Genomic DNA, 24,054 nt, shown 5'->3' with positions numbered 1-24,054 from the left:
AAAAAGAGGCAGAAAATTGCAAATTGGGGCAACAGAAATATACAGAAAAAAATAATTGGTTGACAATTAAAGTTGAGTGTGTATGTGCAGGAAACAAACCGATTAAAGTGACTTGCAATGCATAATTTCTGAGGTCAAAGTTTCCCTTTTCTAAGGTTTTCTGGGGGAATAATATTTTTTTATGAAGACATAAAAGAGCCACATGTGGTTCCAGAGCCACAGGTTGAGTATCGCTGGTTTAGGGTTTCTACTTGACTTGGGAGCATTCAGTGTGTTTCTAAAAAGCTGAAGGTTTTATTTGGTTTTTACTGCAGAGACTAGTCCTGATTCTCCTCTACAGTGAGACTGGTTCAATCTACTTTTTTACCTGTCCCAGTTTTGTGTTCAGTGTTTAGAGAAAAGGGAGGAAGAGTTTGAGAAACGTGTCGAAGCAACAGTGAAAAACTGAACTGATAGAAGAACGTCTGCCTCCACGACACTAGATGGCAGCACGCCTCATGTCAGCTAGATTAAGTGGTTATACGTCGTTTCTCGTCTCAGTAGTCTAAAAGAGTTTAAATAAAATCCAGTGTTTGAAAAATCAGAGCAACGTTAGAGATCATCATTGATGATTGTGAGGATTCTGATCGATTGATTCAGGCTCTTAGTTTATTTTCTGTCCTCAGATCTGAGTCTGGATTATTGCTCTAAACCGTGTGCTTTGTCTACTACCGATGATCAGTCATGGCGGCGGCACTGAAACACGTGGAGACTCAAACCGGTTTAAACTGGAGAAGAATGAGCATGGACCAGTCTGAACATTTACCTCCTTCTTCATCTTAGTAAAAACCGTCTCTACTGTCACCGACTCGCTCTGTCCATCCCTAAACTCTCCTGTCTCCTCTGTGCTTCAGTCACCAGCCTGGTCTGACGATCTGATTGGTCGCCGACGATGTGACAATCTCTACCGTAAAGTCAAGAAGAGCTGTGCCATTAAAAACTCTGGTTTGACAGCGCTAAAGGCTGGGAAAACAGGAATAAGCACAATAAACTCTGATGAAACCTCAGCATAAATGGGGGACCATGAGTCTGGATATGGGGGACCGTGAGTCTGGACACGGGGGACCGTGAGTCTGGACACGGGGGACCGTGAGTCTGGACACGAGGGACGGTGAGTCTGGATAAGGGGGACCGTGAGTCTGGACATGGGGGACCGTGAGTCTGGATATGAGGGACCGTGAGTCTGGACATGGGGGACCGTGAGTCTGGACATGGGGGACGGTGAGTCTGGATAAGGGGGACCTTATCTATTAGCATAAATCATGGGGGACATGGGGGACCGTGAGTCTGGACATGGGGGACCGTCAGTCTGGACATGGGGGGCAGTGAGTCTGGACATGGGGGACCGTGAGCCTGGACATGGGGGGCCGTGAGTCTAGATATGGGGGACTGTGAGTCTGGATATGAGGCCCTACCACTGGCCGACTACCAGTCCACTGATGATTTATGCTAATGGATGAAAAAGTCCAGGTTTGGCCGCACTATCAATACAGCAACTTTGATGACTGCATGGAAACGTACCGAGTCAAACATACAAAGTGAAACGTCCCGAGTGAAACGTACTGAGTGACGTCTGAGCTGAGTAGGGGTGCAAGTGGTTCCTGAGTTAGCGGCCAACGCTGCTGAATGATTTCCCGCTGTGGCGCCACTCTTTTCCCTTTTTCAAAGTGGTTAAAAAAGAAAAAACAAACATGTCGTACCTCAAGTACAAACGCTACCTCTGAAATAACCTTTAGATTCTCCCTCTCCTCCTGGCCGCCCTTGCCCTCTCCCCCCGCTCTCGTCACACCTCGGTGCCGTCACTCAGGTTGTTGTGCAGCTTCACCTCCAGGTTGACCTGTTTGACTTTGGGGCGGGGCTCCTGCTGGCGGTTGAGGATGTTGATGTTCCGGACCGTGCAGTGTTTGGAGCTGAAGTTCTTTTCCACACATTTGTCCAAACACACCTCCACCTTGGTGTTCAGCGGGTACTGCTCGTACGTTTTCTCCGTCTTCTTCGCCGCCGCCCGTCTACAGCGGCGCAACACGAAACACGAAGCCAGCACAACCAGGACCAGCAGGGTGACGGCGGCTACGGCCCCGCCCACAGAGCTGCCCACGTGGGCATTAAAGGTGGCGGACGGCTCCACCTCCAGGCGCAGTGACTTCATGTTGGTGCCGTTCTTCACCTGGTCGCCCTCGTTGTCGTAGATCAGGGACTCGTCCAGCGTCAGACGCCCACTACGATCCACCAGGTCACGTCGAGAGCGGCTCAGCTGATAGGTCACGGAGCGCTGGATCCTGGGGCTGGACCGGGACTCTGGACCAATCACATAGATCACCTGGAGGTACCACTGATGCCCCGCCTCCACCTGTCAATCATCAGATGGAGAGAGAAGGAAGTGAGAGATTAAAACCAAACATTTAATTAATGTGATATCTTATTCAAACATCATTACAGCAGGGGTTCTCAACCTTTTCAGCCAGCGACCCCCAAAATAAAGGTGCCAGTGACCAGGGACCCCCACTGTACCTGAAGGTGGCTGAACGCAACCACGCACTTTAAAAACAGAATTAAAATATGTCGCTAAACTGGTTAATATTGGCAAAAAATTGTGTGAAAGGTGGTGAAATAAGATTTAAAAGTAGCAGAAATGGGTTATAAATGCCATAAATAAGATAAAAGTGGCAAAAAAGAAACAAAAAAATGACAAAAATGGGTTAAAGTGGCAAAAATGGGCATATCAAGGGATTCATAAGTGGCTGAAATGGCATTAAAGTTGCAAAAACAGGTGGACATTTGGTGAAATGGGTTTAAAATTGATATAAACTTATAAGAAAGGGTTAGCTGAGGCAGAAAAAGTCAGAAACTGGCAAAAATATGGCTTTAAAAGTGGTAAAAGGGGTTAATAGTGGCATTAATGTGTTAACAGAGCCAACAATAGGCAGAGAATTGCAAGAATTGGTTTAGAAGTGGCAGAACAGGCAGCATAAAGTGGTGGAAAGGGTTTAAAATTGACAAAAAATGGGTTTTAGGTTGCAAAAATATATTAAATTGGCAAAATTGGATGTGAAAAGGTGATAAAAATGGGTTACAATTAGGCAAAATTGGTGAAAAGTGGCAACAGTGTGATTGAAAAATGTTCTTAGTTTTTAAGGCATCTGGAGACCCCCTTCTCAGCATCTCGCGATCCCAAATGGGGTCCCAACCCCAACGTTGAGAATCTCTGCATTACAGCATCAGCTGTGCTGAACGTAGCTCCACCCACCTTGTAGAGAGCGTCCACCTTCATGGTGAAGCCGTCCACACCCGGCATGGCGCTCATGGCCTGCAGCTCCAGGATATCGGAGGCGAAATGAGCCTCAAAGGGAACGTCATGGAAAAACTTATCACAGACGTCGGGCTGCTTCCGATCCTGAGGGAATAAATCAGGACGGTTAAAGCTGTTGATATGACACAGAGGTTATTTACATCTCATAACAGTCACAAAATAACTTTAAACAAATTGGACATGAACTGTTGTATTAAAGGGAATGCTTATTTTGTAAAATTCTCATTTTTAACAAGAAAAACATATAAAAATGAAGAAAATAGGATTTTTTTGTACACTATTCCAAAAGTATGCCACTAGAATCATTGGTCTAAACTGGTATTTTGACACAAATTTCAGGTAAAAGAAATATTCACCCTCTGTGATTTGAAAATTGCAGCAGAAAATTGCAGACTATAAAAAATAAAATCCCTCCAGCAGACAGCCCTGTCATCAGCCGGTATGATAACAGGATGGAGTATAGAAGGGTTAAACAATAGTTAAAGCATTTATTCTGATTTTGATCTACACATGTATTTATTCTGTTAAAATTTAGATTATTCTGTAAATACATTCACATTCATGTGTGGGAAAATAGTTCTTTATTATTTTTAACCAGTATTTTATGTAAAAAGTTCACTGATGTGCTGAGATTATATTCATAATTCTATATTTTACAGCTAGGATCAAACGCTGCAATGCTACAGTAAAGTTGACCAACTTAAAGTCCTGCGTTTGTGCAGATTATCCAAAAATATAACAATGAATTAAACTGCAGTAAAATATAATTCACACAATAAGTTATTGGGTCTTTCATAATTTATGATGTTGAGTGCTGGTAGGTGAAGAACTGATCATTTAACTTTCATTTCAGCTCTCAGATGAGTGTCAGAGCGCCCTCTAGAGTTCTAGAACCAATCACAGAAAAGGAAACAGAGGTGGATGTCTGAATCGATTTAAAAAACTGCCTAAGAACAGACTTCCTCTTTAGAGCGTTTGGAGAATGAGGAGCATGTTTAACTGCTGCTCCATCACACCAGTCAGACCACATCAGACCACGTCAGACCACGTCAGACTGGTCAGACTGGTCAGACCGGATCAGCAGGTCAGGAACGGGAAGTTCCCTCTGTGTGCTCACCAGCAGCAGGAAGCGGTGTTTCAGCTGCTTGTTGGGCTGGATGCAGCCGTACTGAGGGCCCTCGTTGTACAGCGTCCCCGTGGGGTCGAAGAAGGGAACGTATCCGTCTCTACCTGTGCACAGGTAAACCTTCTCCAGCTGCAGCTTGTACGCTGCGTTCAGGTTCTGCTCTGGATTCCACAGCACCCGGCCGTACAGCGTCTGACCTGCAGGGGGCAACATTGAGGCAGAGAGGTTCATGTGCTGCAGGAAAAACCAACGCAGTGATCCATCAAATATGAGAAATTAAAAGAGAGGAGTTAATAAACAAATGTGATTCAGAATATTTGACCTTTTTAACAGAAGACCGAGGTGAAGAGGAGAACAGTGATGATAAAGGTTAAAGTTCAGTGTGTTTCTCCTCATTATAGGTCCGTTTACTCATCTTATTCCTTCAGAAGAAAAATCTAAAAAAACAGTTTAATAAAATGAACTAAATGGAAACCATTCTCCACCACAGCCCATTTTTCATTATTTAATTCAAGGATAAAATCAGAAAAGGCTTTTTTTTGTGTGTGTTTAGGTTTCAACAAAGAAAAATTGTTTATTTGGTCGAACAGATTTTGATTTTAAAATGACAGAGAATATTTCTGCTTCCTTCTTCAGTCAGTCCTTCTCCTTTCTCATGTCTATTAATTTCTTTAATTTATTTTATCATTTTGAAAAATTATGGAAACATTGTAGCAATTTAGGAAGTATATAAGCATTTTAGAAACATATTTTAACATTTTAAATTATTCTTAAATGCTTTAGAACAAAATGTAAACAATTTCAAACATTTAAAACATATTTGAGCATTCTAATGCATTTTTAAAACATTTGAGAATGTATCTAAATTGAAAAAAAAACATTTTGGAAGGTATCAAATTTTACATTTTTGAAAATTTTAGAAGATTTTTTAAACTTTTAAGATTGTAGTATTTAAGCTTTTTTACATTTGAAACTATTTAAACATTTGTTAGCATTTTTAAACATTTATAAACCTATTTAAACATTTTGAATACTAAGAAATTTTTAAACATTTATTATCTTTAAACATTTATAACCCTATTTAAACATTTTTCATATTTAGAACTATTTAAACATTTTAAATATTTATAACAATTAAATTATTTCTAACCCTATTTAAACATCTTTAATATTTAGAACTATTTAAATATTATTATTATTTAGAACTATTTAAATATGTTTAATGTTTAGAACTATTTAAACATTTATAACCCTTTTTAAACATTTCTTCATATTTAAAATTATTTAAACATCTTTAATATTTAGAACTATTTAAATATTTTAAATATTTAGAACTATTTAAACATTTTAAATATTTATAACTATTTAAATATTTTTAATATTTAGAACCCTTTAAACATTTCTTTGCATTTTTAAACAGTTATAAACTTATTTAAACATTTTTAATATTTAGAACTATTAAAACATTTCTAACCCTATGTAAATATTTTGAATATTTAGAACTATTTAAACATTTCTAACCCTATTTAAATGTTTCTAATAGTATCTAATTTATCTAAACACGCTGGTTACCCATGGAGAAGGCGCCCTTGTAGTCCATCTCGGCCATGGAGACGTCGGCGGTGGCCGGGTCCATCATGAACACCTTGTCGTTGTTGCACAGCTGAAACTCGGTGTTCAGAGAATAAACCACGGGGACCGGTCTGTTGGTCTGCTGGAAGGCGATCGGTACCAGGAACCTGAGAGAGGCGACAAGACGAGGACATTAAGATAAGCTGCTTTCCCATAATGCACCAGGCTCCTTTAAATATCTGACTAATGATGGCCGTACTTCTCTGGAGCGTGGGCGGTGCAGGACAGAGGTTTGTCTCCGGGGTCGATCCACGGCTGAGTGGGCTGAACTGTGCAGGGGATCAGAAACACAGTGTACTCCCCGGAGTAGTCCTTCCTGTTTTAGAGACGGCGAGGAGGAGTGTTATTATGACCTCACAGGTAAATATGAAAACATCCTGACCATGGTTCTGTCCAGACGTACAGCAGCAGTAGCTAACATATCCTGATAACATGATCCTGTGGAGTTCCTGTCCCTAATCGCTCGCCGTAGCGCGTCTGTTTTAACGTGTCTGTGAGCCAAACCTGCTGTACGAGCTGGTCGCCCTCCACAGCTGATACGGCGAGTCAAAGGTCTGGGCGCTCCACAGCAGCTGGATGTCGAACTCGATTCCTCCCAGGTGATCTGGAGCCATCAGGTGGGATTTATGCCCGGGCAGCGTGTGATGTTCAGGGACAAACTGGCCTGTAGGAAAAACGATTTCACTCCTCAGTGTCTGGCTGAACGTGTCGTTATCAATCAGGAGATTTTCTTTTATTAATGGATCGTCACTAACATACCTCTAAACTTGGCGTGGGTTTTGAACTCGATGACAAGTCGTCCGTCCTCTCTGATGTAGATCCTGATGATCTGCAGTCTGGCTGACAGGACGCTGTCTGTCTGAATACCTGTATGAAGGAAGCCCCGCCCACAGGAAGCAGAGGTCAGAGTGACTGGGTGGATACTGGCGGCCTGACATATTTACAGATAGATCCTGATAAATCTGAGATTCACGCTTCTATTAGCCAAAACTTTCTTCACTGAAACAGGAACAGAGGCTGGGCTGGACATGCTGGGAGATGTAGTTATGTCTGACCTGTCCTCCACAGCACCGTGTCGTAGAAGAAGGAGAACTCCATCTCGGTGTGGTGTTCCAGAGATGCCCAGCCCCGTGGAGCCGTGACGTAGATGTAGGACACGTAGAGAGGAACCTGCACGGTGAGGAAGGACTGGGCCGAGTCTCGCACCTGAAACACAACAACACCTGATGAAGGTCACGTTTATGGATCTGTGTACGGTCCTGCAGAGTTTAAGCATCGACCTTCTTACCTGGAAGTCGGCGGTGACTGATCCGCCGCAGACGTCGATCAGCTCCGTCATGTCGTAGTAGGCGTCGAACGTCCAGATGCAGCTCTTCAGGTTCAGGTGCTTGTAGAGCTGCAGACTCCGAGCTTCACGGACGTTTGGATCAAACTGATAGGGGCGATCGAAACCAGGACCCAGAGAGATAGTATCCAAGGAGACGTCATCGAGAAAGCCAGAGTCTGAAGAGGAGCGAGAACATCAGATCGGTGGACCTCTGTAGAGTCTGAATATCTCTTATTACACGTTAGTCCGGTTTTCTCTCAGTGCCATCGGCTCCTTTTTGAACATACAGCTGTGGTTCAGAATGTTCTGCCACTCTGACTGAGCAGTGCTAAAAATGTCACCACAGCATTCCCTCTATAGCTCCAGCAGTCGGTGACAGGCCTAGTTTGTTGTTCTCATGGAGCATTCATTTTTGAGGTCAGCTGTCTGACTGTTGGGTTTGTCCCAGTTTAGCTGAAGTTAAAGCAGCCTTAACGACCGAGTAAGTCAGGAACCATCAGCTGACCTCCATATGCTGGAAGGGTTATTGCTCATACGTTAAAATCTCACTAGCGCCACCGTGTGTTGCGTTTTCGTCTGTGTTACTCACCCGCCACCCCCTTCAGGTCCTTCAGCGTCACGAGGTTGGAGCAGACGTGCTGCTGCCTGTAGATGGACTCTGACAACAGGAAGTGGAGGTTGTGCAGCGGCATGGTGGACACCAGGGGGAGCATGCCGTCCTGATGGGGGATCTGCACCGAGATGTGGATCCTGAACATGCACAGGACACAGACGTTAGTAACAGATTTAGAGTCCGTACTGGAGTTCAAATCAGTGATTTAGCTGGCTGATAATACTGGTGTTTTATTCCTCTCTTCTAAGGGTGGAAGCAAGGCTGCCCATAGAAGAAAGAGCTTTCTGGGGCCCTGCCACATTGGGGCCCCCTATAGAGGTCAGAAAACTCATGGTCCATTGTTAAGTTAGAATGGGTAAAAAGTGGTTTGAAGAACTGGCAAAAATGGGCAATAAGTGCAAAAATGGGTGAAAAGTGTCAGAAAAAGTTGCTAACAAAGAGCGGCTAAAAGGATTTACAAAAAAATGGCTTAAAAAAGAAACAAACTGTGAAAAGTAGCAAAAAGGAAAAAGGTGAAAGCAAAAGTGGGTTAAAAGTGGCAAAAGAAATTGGCAAAAATTAGCAAAACTAGGTGAAAAAGTGCTAAAAAGGGTAAAAAAAAAACAAAACGGCTAAAAGTAGTGCAATAAATGGATACAAATAAGGGAAAATGGGTGGAAGCAGCACAACAGGGCAAAAAAGAAACTTTAACAGGTTGAAAGTGGCAAAACAAATGGCAAAAAGGGCATAAAGTGACCAAAGGAAAGGGCAACAATCGGTTAGAAGTGCTAAAAATGGGCAAAAAGGCCCAAATGCGGCAAAATGGGTGAAAAGTGCCAGGATAGGTGACTAAAAAGGGCAAATTATGGTTAAACAAATGTGGCAATAATGGTGGAAAGTGGCTAAAAAGGGCAAGAAATTGACAAAATTATGGGCAAAGAGGGGCTAAAGTGGTAAAGTGGGCAAAAAAGGCCTTAAAATTACTAAAAAATTAAAATAATGATAAAAAAAAGTGGCTAAAAGAAGTGGCAATAATGAGGGATAGGTTGGAATAATGGGCAAAGACGTCAAAAAAGGGCAGAGAGTGGTAAAAGAAAAAAAGAAAATAGGCAATAAACAGGCAAAATGTAGCAAAAAGGAAAATGGGTGGGAAAATGGTGAAAAGGGGTTAAAAAGTAGCACAAAAGAATAATTTCAGCTCCAAAATGAGTAAACTGTTGGCCACGATGCTGATGATCCAACACATGACTGATATCATCAATAAATCACAACTGGGGAGGGGCCCATTCTCTGGGTTTATCAGGGGTCCATTCTCTGGGTTTATCAGGGGCCATTCTCTGGGTTCATCAGGGGCCATTCTCTGGGTTTATCAGGGGCCATTCTCTGGGTTCATCAGGGGCCATTCTCTGGGTTTATCAGAGGCCATTCTCTGGGTTCATCAGGGGCCATTCTCTGGGTTTATCAGGGGTCCATTCTCTGGGTTCATCAGGGGCCATTCTCTGGGTTTATCAGGGGCCATTCTCTGGGTTTATCAGGGGCCCTTCTCTGGGTTTATCAGGGGCCATTCTCTGGGTTTATCAGGGGTCCATTCTCTGGGTTTATCAGGGGTCCATTCTCTGGGTTTATCAGGGTCCATTCTCTGGGTTTATCAGGGGTCCATTCTCTGGGTTTATCAGGGTCCATTCTCTGGGTTTATCAGGGTCCATTCTCTGGGTTCATCAGGGTCCATTCTCTGGGTTTATCAGGGTCCATTCTCTGGGTTTATCAGGGTCCATTCTCTGGGTTCATCAGGGTCCATTCTCTGGGTTCATCAGGGGCCATTCTCTGGGTTTATCAGGGGCCCTTCTCTGGGTTCATCAGGGGCCATTCTCTGGGTTTATCAGGGGCCATTCTCTGGGTTTATCAGGGTCCATTCTCTGGGTTTATCAGGGGCCATTCTCTGGGTTTATCAGGGGCCATTCTCTGGGTTTATCAGGGGCCCTTCTCTGGGTTTATCAGGGGCCATTGTCTGGGTTTATCAGGGGCCATTCTCTGGGTTTATCAGGGGCCATTCTCTGGGTTTATCAGGGTCCATTCTCTGGGTTTATCAGGGGCCATTCTCTGGGTTCATCAGGGGCCATTCTCTGGGTTCATCAGGGGCCATTCTCTGGGTTCATCAGGGGCCATTCTCTGGGTTTATCAGGGCCCATTCTCTGGGTTTATCAGGGGCCATTCTCTGGGTTTATCAGGGTCCATTCTCTGGGTTTATCAGGGTCCATTCTCTGGGTTTATCAGGGGCCCGTTCTCCCACATTGCCAACATTTTCTCCCATGTCTGACTAGAATAAAAGGCCTGTCTGTCCAGCAGGTAACCATTTCTTCTAAATAAATCCTCTGTTCTTAATGATCAGAGATGTGATAACAGAGGCTGTATTCTGGGTGCGGGCGTACAGGGAGGTGATGTCTGACTGATAGGGCTGATCCTCTGGGCATAAAGCCTCCGTGTCAAATATCAGCTGATATTCCTTGTTAATCTGCAGGATGTGATGCATGACTGTATTGTCACTGTAAACTCAGTAAAGTCCATGTTATCTTTATTTATAAGATCATTATCATCATCATCACATTTTAACCTAAAGATGATGAAACGTGGATCTGCTCACCGGTTGGGGTGCTCCTTGTGTTTGACGTCCAGGTATTTGAGCGTGGCGATGAAGGACTGGGCCTGGAAGCCTCGGGCGGTTCCCGTGGTAACAGGCGTGTGGCAGATGGAGCCATCAGTGCCGATAGTGGCAATGTTGCTTCTGAGTGGCGTCCCCAAGTGACCGGCCTTATCTCTGGCCTGAGCGACACATCGGACGTGGAAACGGCGGCTGAAGTAGATACTGTCCAGGACCTGTGGGCGGGGCAAAACAAATAAATTACCAATAATTCTTCATCATTCACTCATCGTATCTCCTGTCTGGTAGCTTCTCTCACCATGTGGTTGACGCTGGTGTACGGCGTGGTGTCCGTAACCGTCTCAAATGGAGAGCGAGCCCCGTTGGTGTCAGTGGGAGCCGCCACTTCCCAGGAGAAGTGGACTTGGGTTTGGTTGATGCCCGCCTCGTCGCAGCGCTCCTTCATCACCGAGAATTTTGGATAGTGAGGGTCACATGGGGAGACGCACACCAGCGGGTAGCCAGGAGGGGGCGCCTTCTTACTGCCCTCCCGGGTCACTTCCTGTACGTTGTCATAGTCAGCGAGGGAGACCACCTGAAGAGGAGAGGAGGGGGAGAGGAGAGGAGAGGAGAGGAGAGGAGAGGAGGAGAGGAGAGGAGAGGGAGGAGAAGAGGAGAGGAGAGGGAGGAGGAGAGGAGAGGAGAGGAGAGGAGAGGAGAGGAGAGGGAGGAGAAGAGGAGAGGAGAGGGAGGAGGAGAGGAGAGGAGAGGAGAGGAGAGAGGGAGGAGGAGAGGAGAGGAGAGGAGAGGAGAGAGGGAGGAGGAGAGGAGAGGAGAGGAGGGGAGAGGAGAGGAGGGGAGAAGAGGAGAAAGGGGGGGAGAGGAGAGGAGAGGAGAGAAGGAGAGAAGAGGAGAAAGGGGGGGAGAGGAGAGGAGAGGAGAGAAGGAGAGAAGAGGAGAGAGGAGGGGAGAGGAGAGGAGGAGAGCGCAATTTTGTCTACTTTAATTCCATTTTTACTGCTTTCAGCCCATTTTTGGCATTTAAATCCTGCTTTTTGCAATTTTTGCCCCTTTTTTCACCTTTTCTTGCCACTTTTCTCCCATTTAAGCTGCCTTTTACAATTAAATGCCACTAATGTCCCATTTTGCCACTTTTTTCATGCTTTTTACCCATTTTCCCCACCTTTTTTCTGATTTTTAGTCCCATTTTAGTCACTTTATACTCATTTTTCTCAACATTTTTGCCACTTTCTGCCCTTTTTAGCCACTTTTCTCCCAGTGTTTGTTTCTTTAAGCCTGTTTATCCCATTTCTTGTTGACACTTTTCTTCCCTTTTTGACACTTTTATTCTGCTTTTTGCAATTATATGCCACTTTTTGCTCATTTTCCCCACCTTTAAAATGATTTTCGCCCATTCAAGTCACTTTCACTCATTTTTCTAGACATTCTTGCCACTTTTGGAGCATTTTTGCCACCTTTAAATCATTTTTTTGCCACTTTTCACCGTTTTTATCCTGCTTTTTACAATTTTTTGCCCCTTTTTAGCCACTTACTGCCCATCTAAGCTGCCTTTACAATTAAATGCCACTTTCTGACAATTTTTCCCCACTATTTTTTTTACCCATTTTAGTCACTTTTCACTCATTTCTTGCAATGTTACAGATCCACAAGGGGGTTCCTCAGGGTTCAGTGTTGGGACCGCTCTTATTCACTTTGTATATTAATTGTCTTGGACAGAATACTCCAAACACTTATTTTCACCTTTATGCTGATGATACTGTCATCTATTGCTGTGCACCTACGCCTGCACAAGCTTTTGTAAATCTTTAGCATCCTTTTGATTTAGTACAAGATCATATTAGCCAGCTGCAATTTGTTCTAAATGTAGATAAAACTAAACTCATGTTCTTTACATCTTCAAGAACAGCTAAAAGTTCTCTGTCTGAGAAAATTGTCAGTAAAGATGGTCAAGAAATTGGGCTGGTATCCTTATTTAAATATCTAGGGTTCTTATTAGATGAAAACTTGTCTTTTAAGGAGCACATTCAGTATGTTGCTAAAAAGCTGAAGGTTTTACTAGGCTTCCTTTACAGAAACAAGTCCTGTTTCTCTTTTTTATGTCAGAAAGAGGCTGGTTGAGTCTACTTTTTTACCTGTTCTTGATTATGGTGATGTTTTGTACATGAATGCTTCTACTCAGAGTCTTCATTTGCTGGATAGTGTTTATCATGGAGCTCTGAGATTTATCACTAACTGTGGATTTCTGACTCATCATTATACTTTATATTCAAAAGTCAACTGGACTTCTTTATGTACACGTCGCCTTGGTCATTGGTACGTCTTCATTTATTCCGGACTACCTTTCCTCTTTGTTGATCTTGAAGGATGGATTGCACAACTTGCGTTCGTTGGACTTTGTGCAGTTTGCTGTTCCCAAAGTCTGTACTAAACTGGGAAAGAAAGCTTTTAGGTTCTCTGCTCCTTTTGCATGGAATAATCTGCAGACTGAATTTAAACTGCAGAACTTGGTGACTCTGAATGTTTTTAAATCTTTCGTGAAAACTCTTGAATTCAAACTCTCTGAATGCCACTGTTTCAACTGCTGATTATTTTATTATTGTTGTTTATATTTATTGTGAATTGTTGTGAATTTGAGCGAATGTGCTGTTGAAACTATGCATTGCTGCCATTCTTGGTCAGGTCTCCCTGAGATCTTTGATCTCAGTGGGACTTACCTGGCTAAATAAAGCCTAAATAAATAAAAATAAATAAAAAATGTTGCCTCTTTAAACTCATTATTGGTCACTTTCCATGCTTTTTTGCCACTTTTCTCCTTGTGTTTGCCGCTGTTTGACCACTTTTACCACTGTTAAATTATTTAAGTTGCTGCTTTCACCTCTTAGATTGTGGCTCTTGCAGATGTATTTTTCAGCGCTTTGACTCTGGTTTAGCAGGGTTGAGTAACACTGATATAAATACTGACTGTTTTAGGAAAAGAGAGGCTGTTTGCTCTGATAACCAGAAGGTTAACTATTACAGACTCTCCTTGGCTTGATTTTCCTGCTAGAGGAGGGGGAGATTGTGTTTCTTCTCTAACTTTACTGTTCTAACCGTTAAACTATGTGAGCTGGGACTACTGATGAAGGTGAAAATCTCGGGGGTCACATGACTCCGTCTCCTCTGTCATTGTCATCTTTAACCTTTATACTTTCAGTCTAGTTTTGGTCGATGAAAACTCTCCACTCTGGAGCATTATTTCAGCCAAATTTTCATAATAACACGAAGGTCTGAAACATTTCTTACGATTGGCGTGGCCGGCAGGATGAGGCTGCCTGACGCTTCCTGGTCCAGAATGGTTACTGTTGCCGTGGTGATCTCTCCAAGCACTGCCTCCACGGGGTCGTCGGGGCCGAGCACCAACGAGAAGGACTCGTGCCATTCTCTGTCCTCATTGGACAGAATCTCCACCTTAAACAGGATGTGATCCATCCCTTCAAAATAAAAGACAAGGTGAAGGTCAAAAACACAGCTGAGAGTCTGGAGTTCTGGAGGTGAATTTAACTTAGAGCAGCGCCCCCTACTGTCCAAAATCTTTTTGAGGACAGCATCCAAGTTGTTGGGAGTCATGAGAGCCCCCTTATCCTGTGCTTCTCAATCAGAGCTTGAATGGGGAGCTCTGTCATGAAGATACTGGACTGGCCAATCATAATGCGCACCCACCCCCCCAGCCCCCTGAGATTGCTACAGTTTAACATCTCCATTATTCACACAACATAATCAAAGTCTGGTGTTTTCTGGATGCTTCTCTGACCTGGAGTAAACTTCAGCACTCGGCTCTTTGGATTATAATCCACTCCAGATTGGGCCGAGCCATCCCGCGTGCTGCAGCGGATCTTGGAGGTTCGGTCTAGGTCGCCGCGGCGAATCACCTTGATGTTTAACACCTCGACACCGTCTGGCCCAGGAGGCTCTCTGACCTGGAAGGACGCCTGCTCGAACTCGATGGTGGGAGCTGAAGAAGAGGAGAGGGTTAAAGGTCACAGTGCTGCCCCCTGGTGGTTGATGTCACTGATTTCTGATATCTGTAACTGATTAGGAATGATTCTAAATCAATATTCAGTCTAGTGACTGATATGGAATTTTAAATTAACTGGAGAAGTTGCATTTCCTTGCAGCAAATGTGTTGAAATGCTGAGGCTGAAGGCGGAAAATGAGAAAATGTGAAATAAAATTGCTAAAAGCAGTGAAACAAAGCTGAATATAAGAAGGTATAACTAATGGGTGAAACAGTTAAACGTGTGGAGAGCCATGGTGATGGAGCATCAAGTAGCTTTAAATGGCATTCAATTGCTGAAAAGCATAAAAATAGCTTAAAATAGCATGAAAATAGCTGAAAGACAGCATAAAAATAGTTATAAATAGCATCAAAGCTGAAGAGCACAGCAGCTGATTTGTGGAAAATGTAAAGAATTACAGATAAGCACATTGTTATTTTATCATGTGAAGATGAGAGCTTTAAAATGGCTTCATTAAAGCCACATGTATGTTATAGTTATGGAGAATGTTTAAGCATGACTTTGTGTTTGTATGTGTGTGTAGGACTCCTAAGTTGCTATGGTAACGAATGCCTGTATGACATCATAGCTGAGATCAAAGCTCATTAGTGGCACCTGTTAGTCTCAGTTAAAGTGGATTCAGAAAACAGGGTTGAGAGGTCAGAACATGCAACGTCAATTTACGATGTACTAGTAAAACCTAGCAGAAAACCAAAGGTGTCGCAAGAATCAGCAGAAGCTGATGAACGCGGTGACATGTTTTTATGTCTGGGAATTGAAAAATCATGCTTCAAGAGTGAACCAAAAAAGTGCGTCTTTCTGAGTCTGAAGACTAAAGTCTCAGAACCCATAATACTGCAGCAGATTGAGGAGATTTCGCCGTTCTTGGGACAGTTGGTCCTCTCACACCAAAACTGTGCATGACATGGCTTTGGTTCTTGGTCTGACAGTAGCGGGACAAGATTTCCTCCGTTTTGATGTCTTTTTTATGTCTGTGGAGTGAAGTTTGTGGATTTTATCATAGTTTGTTCGGGAGATTTCTTCTGTCTCACCAGCAGGCTGCTGCACTCTGACTGATGATGTCACGCACTCTAAGGTCTGACTTTTTTGTGTAAAACCCCAAAAGTTTGCGTTGCTTAAGCTGTTAAATCTCAAACACTGTAGAAGATAACTAAAAGCAGAATACATGTTAAATAGCTGAAGAGTTTGTCTACGTTTAAAAGCAAAAATGAAGTCTGTAAGTGGAAGTATGCAGAATCTGTAGAATCTCAAAGTTGAAGCAGTTTTAGGCAGAACTGCAGAAATCTTCCATTCATTTTAATGGGGCCGAAAAATGTGGAAAATGTTAAATTTTGTTAAAAGTAAAGGGGTTAGAAATGTGAAAATTACAAGCACACTTCTCCTGAACATGCTGAACATGATAAAAGTTGAACTGTGAAAATCGGACAAACTGTGGGGACTACATTCCAGCAGATTTATTCACTTATGCTTGGCTTTATTCCTCACTGTCTCATGTCTGCCTTCCATCCCCACATCATGGGCGCTTTTCTAACCACTAAATGTGTGAAGGATGATTCACGCTCATCTGTGTTAACACATCACTGAGCATGCTCAGTAGATAAAATAGCCAACGCCAACGCTCCCAGCTGTTTACATCTGCTCACCATCTTCTTCGTTGGTGATGGTCACCGTGACGATGTCATTAGCTCCCACCATTGCACCGCTCCAATGATCACCAAGCGGCGTCCCAAGATGCACCTGGAACTCTTCTTCAGGCTCGAACACTGAGTCATCGTTTACGTAAACACTGCAGTTTTTCACCTGGAGACAAGAAAACAAACAAACCCACAAATAAACACACAATAAGGCAGACAACACAGATAAACAACAGAATAGACAAACAACAAAAATGACAAGAAAACATGAAGTGAGAAAGGAAAAAGTTTAAATCATCTTCAACATTTCAGATCTTTTAATTTTTATTTAAAGATAAAAATTATTTAAAAATTTGATTAAATTAATTAGATAGATAAATAAAGCTGATAAGAATTATTTAATGAACTATTTCTACACGTTCTGACCTTCTCTCCTTTGAGAAACGTGATCCTGGACTCGTCCGCGTTCCTCCTCTCCTCAAAGTCGTCCATCACCATCGCCGACATGGTGCGAGTGAAACACCTGACCGACGACTTGAAGGTCAGGTCTCCGGAGCGGATGACGGGCAGGTGGAGGACGCCGTCCTTCTCCTTCACCGTGTAGACGCTCTTCTCAAACTGCATGCTGGGAACTGAGAGAGGGTGAGGGCGCTGTCTTTAACTTTTCAAATCTAACATTTTATACCTATATTTATCATTTTTCATATTTAGATTTGTGTGGACGTACTGTCCTGGAAGGTGTCGGTGATGACCACGCTGGCCTCATATGGCTCCTGAAGCACCGCCCCCTGAGGAGAGCTGAGGAAGACGATGAAGGACTCGGATCCTTCGATGGACGGGTTCTGGATGTCGTCCATGATGGTCAGACTGCAGCTCTGCGATAGACACAATAACATGTTTTTCTACATGCATGTTCCTAGTATGGCTGCTGTCTCCCCCTCTAAGAAAATGTTTCAAAGAGACTAAAAAAATAACAAATTTAAAGTTTGGAGTCTTTAGAAACATAAAGTCATGCTGCAGGATCAGACATCTTTGGTTTACACCTGCTGTGACCCGATTCACTCTGCAGAGTCGTAGAAACAGTCAGACAAAAGATATTATTAATCTACAAAAACAGCAGACAGACATTTACATGGTCCAATAGGCTGAGGCAGTTAGAGGGTGCAGCAGCGCCCTCTATCCTGCAGTAAACCAAGGGAGGAAACCCTAAGTCAGGGGTGTCAAACTCAGTCAGAGCAGAGGCCAGATTCTGGATTCAGGACTAACCCGAGGGCCTAACAGGGTCACCTTCATAACTATAAACTGTCAGCCTTGTTTCACCGGTAAAAAAAATGAAAAAAAGAAACTTAGCAATGATGATAAACGATTTTGACATTTAAAAAGTTTTAAAAAATAAGTTTAAAGGCTCACAATCTGAGAAAAGAATATCTATTAGTCCATAAAGGTCAAAACATGAAATTGAAATTGAAAAATAATGTTTTTTAAAGGCAAGTTTATTGGAAAGTCAAAATCATCAGTTTAAAAGGTCAAAATATGAAAAAAATCTGTAATCATGACATTAAAAGTCAAAATATGATTCAGCATTTTTCATTCTGAGTCTATATCAGTGTTACTCAACCAAAGAGCCAAACTGTTGAAAAATACAAGAGCAAGAGCCACAATCTAAGAGGTGAAAAGTGGCAATTAAGATAGGTTAAAGGTGGCAAAAGTGGTCAAAAAGCAGCAAACACTGGGAGAAAAGTAGCAAAAAAGGACAGACTATGGCCAACAAGGGTTGGAAGTGACAAAAAAAAGGCTAAAAATGGCAAAAAAAAAGTGGCAAAAAGTGGCAAAAATCAGAAAAAAAGGTAGGGAAATCAGGAAAAAGTGGCATTTAATTGCAAAAGGCAGCTTAAATGGGTGAGAAGTGGCAAAAATAGGCAAAAAGGGGCAAACACTGAGGGAAAAGTGGCAAAGACGGGGAGAAAAAGTGGCAAAAAATGGCAGAAAGTGGCAAAAATAGGTGAGAGGTGGCAAAAAAAATTAGTTAGCGGTGGCAAAAATGGCCCAAAAGTGGCAAAAACACGGCAAAAAATGAGTGAAAAGTGACTCAAATAGGCAAAATTCAGAAAAAAAAGGTGGAAAATGGGAATTAAGTGTAATTCAACTGCAGAAGGCAGCTTAAATGGGTGAGAAGTGGCAAAAAGGGGCAAAAAAATGCAAAAAGCAGGATAAAAGTGTCAAAAATGGGTGAAAGTGACAAAAAGAAGTAGTAAAAAGAGGCGAGAAAAAAGTAGCAAAAAGGGCAGAAAGTGGCAAAAAACGGGTGAGATGAGGTAAAAAAAAATGAGTTACAGGCGGCAAAAATGGGCTAAGAGTGGCAAAACTGGTAAAAAATGAGTGAAAATGGGCAAAACGCATCTAAGAGTGGTAAAATGGGAAATAGGTGGCATTTAATTGCAAAAGGCAGCTTAAATGGGCAAAAATTTTCAAAAAGCAGGATAAAAGTGTCAAAAAGAAGTGGTAAAAATAGGAATAATGTTTTAAATTAAGATACAGAAGAGCCACACGTTGAGTATCACTGGTCTGAAAGGTCAAACTATTGGATTATGACGTCAGAGTTTGGAGTTGAAAATATAAGGTAAAATACAAAATAGTTGGTTAAAAAGGTCAAAATATGACTTAGAAAATCAGAATTATGAATGTTAAAGCTCAAAATATTATATGAGAAGTCAAAACTGTGAGTTGAAATGCTCAAAGTATGAAATAAAAAGTCAAAATTCTAAGTTTGAGTCCTGATTGACCTGCCAAGGGACTACAGATGTAAAGTAGCATTTCTGCTAACTCTGGCTTATTTATATGTACTTCATACGTATTATTCATTAATGGGCATGGTTTTTAAATAAACTTAACCCTAATAAAATAAAGCCTTTTAAATAAACCAATAAAATGTAAATGTAAAAATAATTGTGCTAAATTGAAAATGTGAAATCAAAACACAAATTAATTTCTTTTCCCACATTCCTGACTTCTTATCTGAATTTTTTACTCCTTACTTTTTCAGATTTTGTGACTTAACAAGGAAATCTCAAATCATCAGGATAAGTTCATATTTTTATACTGGAATAAATCTGCAGACCTCAGACTGATGGGACAGTTAGAACAGAAATATGAGGCGTTGAGTTTGACCCCTGTGTCCTAAATCCTCTCAAACACCCTCCTGTCCAAATGTTAACAATGATTCTGTCAAAAATTGCAGTTTTCCTGCAATTTATAATTATTTAAACATCATAATAAGGCATCAGTAAAGCCTGATTTGATTAGAATCTTACCAGAGTTTAAAGTTATGATATTATGAGGACAGATTTGTAATAAAAATGTTTCCTGCTGCTTTCTGAAAAAAAGATGTGAACTAAAATTCTTGGTCTGAATAAAAATGTCATTTTTTTTAAACCAATTATATTTTCATGGTTTGTCTGTCTCTGTACCTCCTGGGTCTTCCCCGGTTTGAACTCCACCTTCTTGGAGCTGGGGATGTAGTCGACCCCCGGGCTGGCTGAGGGGGGGTCAGACGGTCGCGTTGCACACCACACGGACGTCACAGATGAAAGGTCGCTGCCATGACGCAGCACGGGGATCTCTATAGTACCTGGAAGACAGAAATAATAAGGGTAAAGGTCAAACTTATGTCTATAACATCACACACAACGAACCGACCAGGATGATGGAACATGAATCAGATTCTCCAACGCTTCCTAAAATGACCTCCTGGTCTGTGGTTAAACTGGTTTAATAGTGCAGCTGTCAGAGTCTCTGCTGGATTAATGTTCTTCTTTACCTCCTAACATAATCATAATCTTACTTTATCTTGACATTTTTGATCACATGACCTGATATTTGTCCCTCGCTGCGTAGGGAGGAACATTCGACCGTTTTATCGCAACAGATTGTGTTACGAGGCGTCCTGAGAATGTGTCTGACCTTCAGCTCCTCCTGCAGACGGTTTAATGTTATAAATAACCGATGTATTTATTTCACTTTAAAGCTGAGTCAGAAAAAACTACAGCAGCAGACAAAGACTGAGACACTGTTCTAAAGAGACGCAGTCAATTTTTAAATGAGGATTTCATTTATTAAGGGGAAAAGCCATCCAAACCTACCTGGCCCTGTGTGAAAAAAGTCATTGTCAACTCTGATTTACCACATTTTTATAAAGCTGAGTTCACTCTGACTATCCACACTCAGACCTGATTACTGCCAGACCTGCTGAATCCAGAAATCTCTTAACTAGAAACGGTCTGCCATAGTGAAGTAGGCTTAAAGATCCACAACACATCATGGAGCAGTCTAAAGAAGTCACTGACATCTATCAGTCTGAAAGGGTTACAGAGACATTTCTGAGGCTTTGGGACTCCAGCCAACCACTGTGAGAGCCATTATCCACAACAGGAGAAAACTGTGAACAGCGATGAACCTTCCCAGGAGTGGCCAGCCTAGCAACATGACTCCAAGAGAACATGGGCGAGTCATCCAGGAGGTCCCAGAAGAACCCAGAACAACATCTAAAGACCTGCAGGCCTCACTGACTCAGTTAAGGTCAAAGTTCATGGTTCAACAATCAGAAAGAGACTGGGCAACAACGGCATCATGGGAGAGTTCCAAGGTCAAAACCACTGCTGAGCAAAAAGAACACAAAGCCTCGTCTCACATTTGACTGAAAACATCCTGATGATCCCCAAGACTTCTGGGAAATATTCTGAGGACTGACCAGACAGAAGAGGTACTTTCTGGAACCCTAGCCCTCACTCATCAACAGTTCCACCTACTTTTACAGCAGCTATCAACTATGGACGACTAGTTAACAAAAATGGAGGGAAAAAGACCTCGTTACTGAACATTACATCATCTGCCTTTGATGATGTCATCATTTGAAGGCTTTAATTTTAGATCAAAGGATTATATCATCTTCAAAGGGTGACATCATCATTTACAAAGTCTGGACTTAGGTCTGACTGAGATGCTGTGATGACCTTTAACAGGCTGTTCATGCTGGAAAACCCTGAATGAAAACAATTCTGCAGAGAAGAATGGGACAACATTCCTCCACAGTGATGTTATGTGAAACGCTTACCATGGATGCTCTGATTGGAGGACGACTGACTCTCAGCAGCAGACGAGGTGACAGAGTTTAGGCCAACAGTCGAACCTGCTTCATTCCAGTTTACTGTGAGTCATGGTGCTGATGAGTCAGATTCTGATTGGCTGGCAGTTCAGTGAATGTGTTTAATGATGCATCAGCACACACAGATGTGAGTTTATTTAATGATGATGTTTGGTAAGTGTTTGGGTCCACAGACTCTGCAGAAGTTAAATAAATGAAGAAAACATCCCTGCTGCACGCAGCGGTCTGAAACTTTGGTTTGTTTGTTTCTATGTTTGGAAGTTTTTAATTTCCCCGAGGACGCCATTAAATTTTCAGAGAGAGAATGGAGAGAGACGCCTCCTTTCTCAGGATTTCAGCTGCGGTAAGAGAAAAACTGGATGTGATTTCAGTTTAAAACTGTCAACGCATTTCTCTTACCTGCATCTTCACTGAAGGTAAACGTGGCGTTCCCCAGAGAGACCGTGGATGCATCATTAGGTCCGTCGATGACCACCTTGGCGACTGTGACGTCTCCCATACGTGCGTTATCTGAGGCGTCGCTCAACACGAGCTCAAACTCCTCAGAAAGCTCGTACTCGCTGTCGTCGATGAGTTTGACGTCACAGGTGGACATGCTGACGCCCGGGCCGAAGATGACGCGGTTATCGGAGCTCATCCCGCGACTTTTATAGTCCGAGCCGGACTCCAGAGCGGTGAGGCTGCTGCCCTGAGCCGAGCCCGCCACCGTGTGACACAGCGCCGACACCGTGCTCGACGAATCGCCTGTGAGGAGGACAGAAGACGAGGATTTAGGAGACATGGAGAGAAGGAGTAGAGGAGACAAGGAGTGAGGACACAAGGAGAGAATACAAGGAGAGAAGGAGTAGAGGAGACAAGGGGGGAGAGCAGTAGAGGGGAGGAGGAGATGAGGAGACAAGGAGATGAGAGCACAAGGAGAGGAGGAGATGAGAAGATAAGGAGAGGAGACAAGGAAAGAAAGAGAAGAGGCGAGGAGCAGATGAGGAGACAAGGAGAGGACATAAGGCAAGGAGTAGAGGAGGACACAAGAAGAGGATAAAATTAGGACATGAGGAGAGGATACAGGGTATGGAGATAAAGGAGAGGAGGAGACATGGGACAAGAGGAGGGGACAAGGGGAGGACATAAGGAGAGGAGTAGAGGAGGAGACAAGGAGAGGATATAAGGAGGAGATAAGAGGAGGACACAAGAAGAGGATGAAATTAGGACATAAGAAGAGGAGGAGACAAGGAGAGGATGAGGAGAGGAGTAGAGGAGGAGACAAGGAGGAGATAAAGAGGTAAGGAGACAAGGAGAGAAGATAAGGAGAATAGGAGATAAGAAGAGGAGTAGAGGAGGAGATAAGGAGGGAAGTAAAGGAGGAGACAAGGAGAGGATACAAGAAGAGGAGATAAGAAGAGGAAGAGATAAGGAGGCGAGTAGAGGAGGAGACAAGGAGTGGCGATAAGGAGAGGAGGAGATAAGGAGAGGATTGGAGTAGGGGACAAGGCAAGAAAGAGATAAGGAGACAAGGAGAGGAGATAGGAGAGGAGAAGTAGAGGGGAGGAGTAGAGGAGGAGAGTAGAGGAGGAGACAAGAAGAGGATGAAATTAGGACACAAGGTGAGGATACAGGGAAAGGAGACAAAGGAGAGGAGGAGATAAGGAGAGGGGGAGACAAGGAGAGGAGGAGAGAAAGACACAAGGAGAGGAGGAGATAAGGCGGAAGGTAGAGGAGGAAACAAGGAGAGAATACAAGAAGAGGAGATAAGGAGAGGAAGAGATAAGGAGGCAAGTAGGGGAGGCAACAAGGAGAGCAGGACACAAGAAGAGGAGGAGATGAGGAGACAAGGAAAGGAGGAGATAGGGAGAGGAGTAGAGGTGGAGACAAGGAGAGGAGATGAGGGGACAAGGAGAGAAAGGGTGTAGATGAGGAGAGGATATCTTCCATTTCTGCGCTAATTTTCAGCTCCTCCTCTTTAACCTCAGTTAACTCATTTCTATGTGATGTCATGGCGGCGTCTCCGTTACCTTTCCTCTGCACAGGTGCGTGGATGAATCCCGTGCTCTCGTTGACGTGGTACGTCTTCTTGTCAAACTGCAGAGTCGGCTCGTCTTCTGTGTCGTTTATGTTGACGACGGCACGCGTGTTTCCTCCCAGCAGCGCGTACACGGGCATGCTCAGTTCGACCTGGAAGCTCTCCGCCCCCTCAAACACCTTATCATCGTTAATGACGATGGTACACACCTTGGTGTCCTCACGCTCGTCGAACTGCACCTGAAGAACAACAGGTAAAGGTGCGGGAGAGGTCATTATGGATGAGGTATCTCAGAGGGGTTTTTAGACATGCAGAAATCCAATAGTGGAGTGTTTTTGCAGCAACAAACTTTACAGGCATGTTTAGGGGACCTCTGAGACCGATATAAACTTGTCTTAAAATGGTAGAATATGTCCCCTTTAAACTAACCGGACTGACTCCAGCGTTTGGAGCATCTTACCACGGCTGCTCTGATTGGACGAGGACCGACTCTCAACAGCAG

General features: G+C 43.1%; 1 protein-coding gene across 1 annotated transcript in view; it reads right to left on the bottom strand.

The window, feature by feature from the left end:
- Positions 1-24,054, bottom strand: part of fras1 (Fraser extracellular matrix complex subunit 1) — a 140,744-nt gene continuing 116,690 nt past the window's right edge. The window contains exons 54-73 of the mRNA XM_041788467.1: positions 23,545-23,791; positions 21,935-22,279; positions 19,842-20,002; positions 17,102-17,249; positions 16,801-17,006; positions 16,384-16,540; positions 14,476-14,676; positions 13,968-14,155; positions 10,984-11,259; positions 10,668-10,900; positions 8,024-8,184; positions 7,396-7,610; positions 7,163-7,313; positions 6,867-6,974; positions 6,612-6,771; positions 6,307-6,423; positions 6,048-6,214; positions 4,467-4,672; positions 3,287-3,433; positions 1-2,389 (exon numbers count right to left, since the gene is read on the bottom strand). Coding sequence (XP_041644401.1) covers positions 1,823-2,389; positions 3,287-3,433; positions 4,467-4,672; positions 6,048-6,214; positions 6,307-6,423; positions 6,612-6,771; positions 6,867-6,974; positions 7,163-7,313; positions 7,396-7,610; positions 8,024-8,184; positions 10,668-10,900; positions 10,984-11,259; positions 13,968-14,155; positions 14,476-14,676; positions 16,384-16,540; positions 16,801-17,006; positions 17,102-17,249; positions 19,842-20,002; positions 21,935-22,279; positions 23,545-23,791 — 4,161 coding nt within the window. The 3' untranslated portion in view covers positions 1-1,822. The remainder of the gene's footprint in view (positions 2,390-3,286; positions 3,434-4,466; positions 4,673-6,047; positions 6,215-6,306; positions 6,424-6,611; positions 6,772-6,866; positions 6,975-7,162; positions 7,314-7,395; positions 7,611-8,023; positions 8,185-10,667; positions 10,901-10,983; positions 11,260-13,967; positions 14,156-14,475; positions 14,677-16,383; positions 16,541-16,800; positions 17,007-17,101; positions 17,250-19,841; positions 20,003-21,934; positions 22,280-23,544; positions 23,792-24,054) is intronic.

The sequence above is a fragment of the Cheilinus undulatus genome, linkage group 5 (assembly GCF_018320785.1).
Source record: "Cheilinus undulatus linkage group 5, ASM1832078v1, whole genome shotgun sequence".
Lineage (NCBI taxonomy): Eukaryota > Metazoa > Chordata > Actinopteri > Labriformes > Labridae > Cheilinus > Cheilinus undulatus.
The sequence above is the reverse complement of the archived record's forward strand: the minus strand, read 5'-3'. Positions and strand labels throughout refer to the sequence as shown.